General features: G+C 37.8%; 1 protein-coding gene across 2 annotated transcripts; it reads right to left on the reverse strand.

The window, feature by feature from the left end:
- Positions 1-263: 263 nt before the first annotated feature.
- On the reverse strand, positions 264-7,518 carry LOC132152766 (dnaJ homolog subfamily B member 6-like). 2 transcript variants are annotated; one of them, XM_059561638.1, is made up of 11 exons: positions 7,183-7,517; positions 6,465-6,551; positions 5,803-5,912; positions 5,635-5,688; positions 5,430-5,546; positions 5,028-5,120; positions 4,666-4,783; positions 4,252-4,322; positions 3,294-3,542; positions 956-1,017; positions 264-674 (listed from the first exon to the last, which is right to left on the reverse strand). In XM_059561638.1, exons 2-10 carry the CDS (start codon positions 6,527-6,529, stop codon positions 989-991), a joined length of 906 nt encoding a protein of 301 aa, XP_059417621.1. In that variant the 5' UTR covers positions 6,530-6,551; positions 7,183-7,517; the 3' UTR covers positions 264-674; positions 956-988. The 2 variants fall into 2 exon arrangements, with proteins under 2 accessions (XP_059417621.1, XP_059417620.1); XM_059561637.1 differs by lacking the exons at positions 264-674; positions 956-1,017 and having other exon boundaries at positions 2,282-3,542; positions 7,183-7,518.
- Between the last annotated feature and the right edge of the window lie 3,839 nt (positions 7,519-11,357).

Here is an 11,357-nt window from a genome sequence, read left to right on the forward strand (position 1 = left end):
TGACACTGAAGACTGGAGTAATGATGCTGAAAATTCAACTGTGCATTACAGGAATAAATAACATTTAAAAATATATTCACATAGAGAACACTGATTTTAAACTATAATAATATTTCACAGTATTACTGCTTTAACTGTATTTTGCATGCAGTCTTGGTGAGAATAAGATTATTTCAAAAAACATTAAAAAAACGTAGCATATAAAACACTGAAATAATGACTCATGAAAAGCAAAGGTTTCAATTAAAACACAAGAAACCCTTCTGAATAAATAATAAACCTTTATCAAGTTCTGTAGATTTAAAATTCTCAAATATAGCATTTCAAGTGCAACTATACATTTATTGCAGGTTTGAATCCTTCATTGTTAAAATGTTAATGAATTTCATCCTTAAGATGCTTTAATTTTTATATTAGTTCATATACTTGATCAGTGCAGGCCATGAATTTAATATCTAAAAAGTAATCCAGTATTCCCTCTCCGATACTGAGAACACATTCATACACAAACACAGACATACTTTGCACGTACATTTTTGACCGTTATGTAGTGTTGCCTGGGTTTTTTTGTTTCCCCAAAAAAACTTTGAAAAGGCTCTGAGCAGCAGCTGTGCCAGGCAGAGAGAGAGACAAAGAAGCAGATAGAGAGAGCAGAGCACCGGGGAAAGCTTCACCTGTTAAGAGCAGATGGATGAATCCATTATTAGTGTTGCCTCACAGTTTCGTGTTTTTAAAACAACACAGAGTGATAAAACTGAGGACTGTTTGTTATTTTGACCCTACTTAAGTATTCAAATGACTCATGTAGAGTTCAATATTTTCCTGGAATACTGCACGCTCTACAGCAGGAACATCTCAGATAATTACAAAAACACAAATGGTAATGAATTATGAATGGGGAGAAGAGCTGAAAACTATGCTTAAGAGCTGCAGAGACATCTACACTATGTTTTACCTCTGGCAGGTAAGAGGGGGTCACGGCCACAGGTCAGCCTGTGAAGGCCTGGAAGTCGGACTCTGTAATGGCAGGGAGAATGAGTAAGATAAAAAGCATAATCATGACCATAATCATAACAATCATGACTAAACATAATAAATGCACATGAGGTTTACATATGAGTGGGAATGTGCTAGTAATGAAAACAATCAGAGAAAAAAAAAATCTGAGAATGACACGCTTCTAGTGAATAGTGGATTGTAGCAGCAAGCAAAAAAAGATTTAACATAATGCAAAGCCTCTCAGCTGTATTTGAGTTATATCCTCGAAATTTTATTTAAAGGCATATAGATTTTATTAGATAAACTGTGCCGCCCATCAAAAATACTTTTTATGCTGACAATTTAAAATGAATTCTTATGAGCAGAATGTATTTGTTAGCATTTATTGTTCTTCATATTAGCAACAGCATGACTGAAACAGCATTTATTAGCAATTTAGGCATTTAAATAGCACTTTCTGAGCACTGAATTTGCCCTCTGAATCATACTTTTGAGAGAACAATGTCGTCTTACATAACATTTTCAAATGTAAATAAAATTTTTTTGCAAACCAATGACTTAGTTTCCTCTTTTCTGTTTAGATAGTTACACAAAATATTTTTTATTAATATTCACATAGCATCACATTAAAAAATTCTGAGCTTAGTTCATGTATTGATGTTTTGATTGTTCATTTTATATCACAAAACTGATAATTATAATGGAACAAACAAGTAAAAAAGTTAAATGTGTTTTGACTTACTTATACACAAACTTGTAAGCGAGATATAGCATTGGCAACAATAGCCATGCATTCCCATTCTAACAAAAAAGGCACAATAATTTCAATAATACAGAGTAATTCTGACACATATAAAGCTAATGATGCAAGTTATTGTCAGTCATTGTCAGTTATTTGGCACGTTTTCATTAACCGAGATAATTCTGAATCTACATTCCCTTACATGTATTTGGGTACATTAGGTATTTGTGCATCAGCCACCCCCCCCCCCCCAAAAAAAAACCCTTCACATTCAACAGGTACTTATGAAGAAATGACAAATCAGTAAAAATCAGAACATAGTCATAAATCAGAGAATCTCCTTTCTTAAAGGAACAATACTAGTAAATGTGAACATGGGGAAAAACTAAATAAAAAAATGGAAGGTTCATTGGGAATGGGACATCAACTAATCAGCAAGATATCTTATATATATGCTTTGCAATACTAAGAAAAGTCATTCAATTTTTCTTTCTTTCTGACTTCCAGGACCACCAATCGTACACAACTATATTCAAAGGTACCATGAGTTTTACAGTTAATTTACATTACTTTTCCAAGTTTAGAAATCACACTTTTAAAATTAGGCTACCTCATATATCTAGGTTCTCCAAGACTGTGGGAACCACTTGTCTAGAGTTCAGAAACTTACTCAGTAGCAATATATTTCATCTAAGTGAAAATGTAAGCACAGAGCATTTATCTTGGTTTGGCAGCAAAAAGTCATGTTGAATATCGGATTTAAAGGTGCTGTAATAGATTTCAGCCATTAAGTTAACTTTTACCTTTTTGCTAACTTTCATTAACCAATTACCTGTTCTCCAAAATCCCAAAATCAAACCCTGTAAAGACACGTCAGTCAACCTGATGCAAGCGATCCAAAGTGATTCAGAGGCAGTGTTTTTAATTGGCTACAAAAGTGATTTTACTATTTTTACCGTTTACAGATTGAAGGCTGCCAAATGATATCCCAAGACACCTATTTCAGTGATACCTGTCAGACAGCAGGACATTTTGTGCATGGAATTCTAAAATATTGCATACAGTTCCTTCAAAATTTCCTTTAAAATGTCCTGACTTTGTGGTGAATAAACACATTTTGGCACCTGTTACTCATACCTCAATGCGAGAAAATACAATTTCATCAGTCAACTTTGTGCAATGCAATAAGAGACAGAGCTGTAAGTCAAAAACTTCAGGAAGAAAACAAAACAAAACAACAACAACAACCATAAGATGAAAACATAAGGTTAATTTCACACAGAAGCATGATTTTCTCCATATTCTTACTAACACACCACACACTTCCTCCTCTTTTTTACCTCATTAGTCCCATTGGCCGCCACTTTATCATTCTCCTTGTTCTGTACAACAACACTTTCTGAACCTCTGGCCCGACCCTGTTCTGTCAGTCTATCCTCTGGAGACGAAGGGGTGCTTTGTTCTGAATTATCCAGCACTTCTCTCTGACATTTGTTTTTTTGAACAGCACCCTTCCCACCACCTGGTTGCTTCCCCCTCCCTCCCCCAGCACCTGAGATCACGTCCTCTGCCCTCTGCTGGGCCTCCATCTCTGACAAGCTGTAGGCCAGCGCCATCTGCAGGTCTTCGTCCTCCTCATCTTCACCAGCATCAGGGCAGTGGCAGAATGGGGTGGCGCTGTAGGAGCGTATAGCCGGATTAGGAGAGCTGTTGTTGGAGGGGCGGAGCAGTGCATGCTGGGATTGTCTGGGAGGCTCTCTACGACTCCGTTCCTGAGCTAAGGCAATCTCATCTTCCACACCTGGACACACAAACACAGCTGAATGTCAGACCAGTTCTGCAGCAACACATTAGGTAATGAGAAATCTGCATACGCAAATCCAAGAAGCTGGCATGATATGTAGCGAGTAAGCAAAATCTACACGCAGGCCTAAGCTGCTGTTTTAAATCAATATTCAGGAATGTAAAAAGTTGGAGGAAAATCTGTTATTATTTATTTTATTAAATGTTCTGGTATGGCTGTGTGGCTCAAATCATGTATGCAGTATGCACCAGGATGCAAGAGTGTTGCATTAATCTCCAAAATATATAAAAAAGTGTACTTTTATAACCAGGCCAAATGGTTATGAACTGCTGTTTCAATGTTTGGGGTCTAATACTGGTAAGCCAATATTTGTATTTTCCAGTTATATTATCTTAAGATTTCCTACAAGTGAACACTACTGTTCAAAGGTTTGAGGTCGGTTAGTTTTTTTATGCTTTTGAAAGACGTCTCTTATTCTCAACAAGCTGCATTTAATTGGTCCAAATACAGTAAAAACTGAAACATTGCATTTACATTACATTTACACTTAGTCATTTAGCAGACGCTTTTATCCAAAGTGACTTACAAATGAGGACAATGGAAGCAATCGAAAAAATTTAATACAGACCATAATATGAGCATTAACTATAGAGATTGCCTTTTGGTCTTATAGTATCATTAAATGAAAACAAACAAAATGAATTACCATTTACGAGGACAGTTTTCAAAACCCCATCCTCTTCAACCTCGGTTCTCTCCTGGCCATTTTCCTGGACCCTGAGGGAAGAAATTTAATGTTTACCAGTAAATAGAAACTACATAAGCAAACTTGAATTGCTTTGACTTTCTGTAAGTCATGCCTTCACATTATGACCAGATGTAAACCAACTTTTACTATTCTCCATCAACTGTGATTAAATTACTAATTTAATCAAAAACAAACTTCATGTGTAATGTGTTCATATTTCTGTGATTGCAAATAAAGACAATGTATTTTTTTGTTAAATCATAACACAAATGAAAAAAAGGTAACCTGTTAGTTCTTCAATAATTCCTTATTAGTTATGTAGTAAGTAAGAAACAGTATTCTAAAGTGTTGTATAATGAGAAGCAGACTGACTTTTTTGTGGTAATGCGTTTTCCATTGACAATGCGGGTGGAAGTACAAACAGACTTGAAGTTTGCTCCTCCCATGCTTCCCATCCCACCCAATGAAGAAGAGAAGGAGGTGAAATCAGCTGTTGATCAAAAAATACAAATAAAAAGCAGCTCTTAATAAATTAAAAAATACAATATAAAGCAATTGGAACTATATTTTCATATCAACAACATGCCTTGGAGTTTTTCACCAAATTTTTTAACCAAACTTATCAATATATATTCAGCAAAGTTCACCTTAATTAAGTAATAACCTGGGAGAAGACTGACTACATATGCTATAATTATATAAAAAATAAGCATGAAACCAGTTTAAAAACCCACTATTTGCTGAGGGGAAGGAGAAGAAGCGACTGGGCCCAAGCCTGGAGGAGGAGCTGTGAAACCCACTGTGCATTCCACCAAATGGGAAATCATCTAAAGTTGGAGAGTGTATAAAAAAAGAGAGAGGGTTAACGAGGGTAATAATAAGTACACACTGTATGATTCTAATGATCTAAGAGAAGCGCCAATTCGACCCTGGAAATGAAATCGCTATAGCCTATGAGAGAGCAAGATACAGAGCAAGGGAAATTTCTCTCATTCACTCTCCCCCTGGAAGTGTGCAGAGACCTCTTAGTGGGCCACAGCCCCCTGGTTTTGATAACCACTGGTGAAAGGGAAATCCTGACACAGAGAAAACACTCAAGATCAGCATATCTACCCACTCACTCCCTGAGAACCCACCAAAGAAGTCTGCGAATGGGTCCTGCCCTCCGAAGAACTCTCGAAACACATCGTCTGGGCTGCGGAATGTGAAGCTGAATCCTGGGAAGTCATCAGGAAATGAAGAACCTCCAGAGCCTATACAACAGATGCAGAATACCATTGAAATATCACATAAGCACATTTAACAATAAGAAGCTATCAAGCAGTATGAAGTTCTCCTCACCTGAGCTTGGCATGTCCGATCTACCGTATCTGTCGTAAGCATCTCGTTTGCTTTCTTGAAAATTGGAAGAAGAAAAAAATATATATTAACACCATAAGTAACCTAAGGCTTTCAGGTTATTTAATCATGAATTAAATTGCTGTAGAGATCAAATTTCCAGCATCCTACTATCTAACAGAACTTCATAAGCCTCTGCTATCTCCTTAAATTTAGTCTCCGCCTCTTCCTTGTTGTCTGGGTTTTTGTCAGGGTGCCACCGTAGAGCCAGTTTCCTGTAACTGTATACACAAACATAAACAAACATGAGTAAACTTAGCTTGACTGGCATCTCAAGATTGTGATGAAGAGACATACAGGCTCAAAGACTCATTCACATGACACATTCTTGCATCCATCTTCTTCAACATAAACATTACACTGACATATTAGACTGCCATGATTCATATTTGTTTTTAGCATCTTCCACCATGAATTTTTGAGGACCAAGTCAAGTTAAATAGAGTCCTTAGTGAATTAGCACTTTTTTTTACAACTCAGGCATCTCAGCTTGATCATTCTTCTTCATTTGAAGGAAAAGCTGAAAATAAAAACTAGTGGCAAAACTATAAAATCCATTAGTCTTATCTTTAGTAAAGTGTGTCTTTTGAAGTGGTAGTGTATTTCACTGCTGATGAATACGTTATGAAGATAAACAGTAAATACTTGAGTCTTTACTTATATCTGTTAGAGACCAATTTAGTTTGCTACATTCAATAACAAAAATGCCAAAGTCCATGAAATGCTGCAAGCTATTGATAAGCTACTGATAAGAGAAGGCAGTTTTAACTTACGCTTTCTTGATGTCATCTGGAGAAGCATTTCGTGACACTCCCAGGACATCATAGTAATCCACCATTGCGGCCTTCGGCTATGTCCACCTGTTACTCACATGTGCGAAAGAGCAAGTTAGGCATCATTCAAATTAAATCCCATGACATAAAACATAACGACTAATTGCGTTTTTGATCATTATAATGTAACACATAATTAATAAGAGTTTATTTGATCAACTTTAATCTTCTAATGGCAGAACTTTGTTCAAACGCAGTGCTATGGATGACAGCAGCCCAATGAACTGTTGCTTATTATGACAGTTTATCACAAAGTGCTGGACATGAATTCATTGACTGAATATAGACTGGTATTCCCCTGGAGTCTGGTCTGCCCATGTCTGGAGCTCTCTGGAAACCGGACACAATGTGATGTTATTTCAAGCCCAAAGTTGAAAAGCGATTCGTGTGGGCTATATGGCCGCAGACAACTGGTGCTGGTGAAAAACGGTGATCATCTCTCACACACACACAAACACACACACACAAACACACACAAACACACACACACAAACACACACACACACACACACACACACACACACACACACAAACACACACACACACACACACACACACACACACACACACACACACACACACAACTCCCTATAATATAAATACAGCATTTCAGAGATCCAGCAATCCCTGCGGACGCCCTATTATAACAGGCCTTTACCTTTTTTAGAAGTATATTCAGCCAGGAGGAGCCGTGCTACTGTAAACAGTGCTGGGATATTTCGCTGAAGCTCTAGTCCGTCCCGACTCCTAAGACGCGGATCACAGGAACTGACGCTCTTTTAAAGTACGCGTGGGTACGGATTGTCAGAATCAGCCATTTACCGTCACCACACTAGGCTTCAGTACTGCTTCAGCGTCAAACCGAAACCCAGCGTCTATAAGCGGCTGTCCTTTGCCCTGTGCCACGAATGCGGTGCGTCACGATCAGCTGAGCTGCGGTCCGAGAAACAGTGCACCGTCTAAAACATGCCAGTGTTTGTTTACGTCACGAGCCCCACCCACTTCTGAGCCATGTGCCTAGCAGAAGGAGAAGGGTCTGTCTGCAGACTGCAAGACGGGGGCGTAACTTGAAGTGGGCGTAACTTGAAGTAGGAGGCGTAACTTGAAGTTGTTCAAATCACACAGAACCACGCGAGATGTCAAAACGAGACTTTGTCGGGATGCGTTCGAAACCGCATACCCTTTAATTAGGCACTTAATTTCAATAAGTACTAACTTAACGAGCGCTAAAAGAGTACATACTCTACAGCCTAAATGCGTATGTATGAAGTATGAATGCAAATTGTACATCGTCATCCGCTATGTTAATCATGTGACCTACAAAGTTAAAACAAGCACAAAAACTTAAAAGATATAAGTGACAGGTTTAATTAATCTATTTGTAAGTATCTTGATAATGAAGAACATTGTCCATGTTGTGGTCTTGTTGCAGAAACGGCTTGCCTTTTTGTTTTGTGATTGTAGTATAGCCTTGATTTTAATTTTTATTATTTTTAACTCCACTTATGTGATCAAGTCTTTTCCTTAAAGCATTTTTTTATTATTTGAAAACACAAAATCGTTCTCTTGAATATTATTTCAATTATTTTGTTAAAAATGTTTTTCTTGTATAGTATCTCATACTATGATGAACACATGATTTTTTTATTTACTGTTTTATGGCATTATGATCGTTTATTGTTAGATACAACCATCTTACCATGATCTTTTATGAAATAATTTGGCAATAATAATAGGGGAGACCGGGGATGGTTGTAACACGGGTCAGTTGTAACAACTCCAATATGTCCAATCAGGAACTAGTTACAAATCACCTGATTCACTTCGCACATGCTCAGTTTAGTTCTTATTCCACATGTGAAAAAGTAGAGCCCTGTTGGAGACACAGCACATGTTAGAGTGGAAAAAACAATTTTGAGGTATGAAAGTAACTTTTTTTTACTTTTTTTGTTTTTGTTATGGGAATTTCTGCTTTGTAGTTAAACTCCTCAAACTTTTATTATGTTTATTGTCTGTCTGTGTAGATATTTTCCATGCAAGTTGTTAGTGCTAATGTTTTGCCTGTTAGCTGTAAGGTGAGCTAGTTCATGGCTACATGACTCTGGGTTAGTTGTAACAACAAGACTCTGGGTTAGTTGTAACAACAATGAAACGTTATAACCTACCCCAAGAAAATTTAGTTAAATTTATATATGTTTTATTTGAATTTCAGTATGCCTAGGTCTTGGAAGAGAAAGACAGACAGAGGGGTTTCTCTCACAATTTTGAGGAAAGCATCAGATGAGACAAAGGGAAAGTCTATAAGATCTGTGGCAAAGTTGTATGGTATTTGCCATGTAACCTTGTACAGATTCTGTAAAAAGAGGAGGATGTTAGAAGAGAAGGGATCAGGTGAACTTCCGAGAGTAGGCTACCACAGTGGAAAGAGGGTCTTCACTGAGGAACAAGAAAAACAACTTACTGAGTATCTGTTGGAGGCAGCTGATGCATTTTATGGACTGTGTCCACGTGAGGTAAGTAGAATAAAGAGTAGAAATAGGGATATAATAGGAGTTCAGAGAAAATCATCAATTTAGAATGGTGGCAGTGTTTAAAATATAGAGATGGATAGATGGGGGAAATATTGAAAATACTGAAATTTGTATGTGATTAAAATTACAGGTGAGAGAACTTGCGTATCAGCTTGCTGTGAAATATAAGTGCAAATATCCAAAGACATGGGATGAATCTTTAAAGGCTGGAGCAGACTGGTTTTCAGCTTACATGAAAAGAAACCCAACTTTGTCCATTAGGAGCCCTGAGGCCACAAGCCTTGCACGGGCATCCAGTTTTAACAAACACAATGTGGCGATGTTTTTTGGAAAACTTGATGAAATAATAAGGCGGCACAGCTTAACTGCCAATGACATTTGGAATGTCGACGAAACAGGCATTACTACTGTGCAAACTCCGGTCCGTGTGATTGCAAAACGTGGCTCTAAACAGGTTGGGGCAATGACATCAGGCGAAAGGGGTCAACTGGTCAGTCTCGCATTTGCAGTCAATGCTATTGGCAACACAATTCCTCCAATGTTTGTGTTCCCACGCCTTCGTTATGCAGACCACTTTGTACGAGATGGGCCAATAGGAAGTATTGGAAGTGGAAATAAATCAGGATGGATGCAGGTGGAGGATTTTGTCATCTTTTTGAAGCACTTCGCAACCCACACCAAGGTCAGCCCTGAGAAAAAGTTGCTACTTCTCCTGGATAACCATTGCTCACACTTGTCAATTACAGCCATTGACTTCTGCAAGAACAATGGAATTGTGATGCTAACATTCCCCCCGCACTGTAGTCATAAACTCCAACCCCTCGACAGGAGTGTATATGGCCCACTCAAGAGGATGGTAAACAGTGCAAGTGATTGCTGGATGAGAATGAATCCAGGAAAGAACATGACAATTTATGACATAGGGTAAAAAAGAGGGTCAGGTGCACTAACTCCTCACAGCGACTCTGCAATAATTGATTTTCTACTTTAAAAATGTAAGTATTACTACTCGAAAATTAACATTACCTCATAATGAATTGCATCTTTTGCCCACCCCAACACTTACCATGCAATAATAATGATAAATGCCAACCAATAATTATATATATATTTTTCTTAAAATTACATTTTAGTAAAAGAAGCTAAATTCATTTTCTTTTGTGACATAACTATACATGACTATATTCAAGTTAAACAAATGCAGTTGATGTGAATACATCCATTTTCAGTCAAGCAATTAATACATGAATGGATAAAATATTTATATTTTATTTACGGAGAACAAAAAACATGTCTAAATGATTAAAACAATTTATAAAAGTTAGCATCACAATAAATGCATACATGTACAAGTCAACAACACATGATACAAAGCTTCATTCAAACTTATTGTTCTAACAAACATGTATTTACAGATGGTGAACCCAACATCGTCCTGCCATCTGGACACAGCTGATACAGTTCTGCTGCTGCACTTCACAATCTCACTCTTCTCAATGGGGATGTCATTGAGCAACAGGATGAGGAAGACCTTGATGATGGCTCTCTGATCCACACAACCTTGAAGCTAGAGCAGAAGAACACGTGCAGGACAATCTGACTGCTGTGTCTGCTCCAAACTTTCGTGTGCCTGCAGCCCATGAGCACGACTACCTGAAAAACATTTACACAGAGTTTACAAGAACATGCATTGATTTATTACTTTTGTAGTGGGCTAAACCACTGAAGTAGTTCAAATTTATAAATAAATTATACATTTACTCAAAGTAACTTACAGTGCATTCAGACTAACAGTTTTTACCTAACATGTGTTCCCTGGTATTCGAACCTACAACCTTGCACTGCTAATGCAATGCTCTACCACTTGAGCCACAGGAACACCAGTATGTCCTTGAGCACGGCTCTTTTCTCCAGGTTGATCAGGGGATTGTAGGCCCCTGTAATAAGAGCAATGTCAATCACTTAAGATAAAAGCTCCATCACATTTTTTGATGATGCTTTTGAAGCTTCTGAAAGTCAGCCTTCATTGTTTAAACAGTATCCAGCCGAACAAACTACCAAAATCACATCCTCAGTGTCTTGTGGTCTTTCTCTAGATGCTCTCACTGCTCTGGGGTCACTGAGGATGAAGACACCACAGCAGCATCTAGGGCTGCTCCGATCACGATCGGTCGATCGTTAATGCGCATCTCGTAAGTAAAGCCGGTTCTCCAATCAGCGGTAAATTCCATCAGGTGCGTGATTTCACATAGAGCAGCTGTTACTACACAGAGCCATTATTAACTGAGAAGATGCGCAAATA

Source organism: Carassius carassius, chromosome 11, assembly GCF_963082965.1.
Source record: "Carassius carassius chromosome 11, fCarCar2.1, whole genome shotgun sequence".
NCBI classification, from domain to species: Eukaryota; Metazoa; Chordata; class Actinopteri; order Cypriniformes; family Cyprinidae; genus Carassius; species Carassius carassius.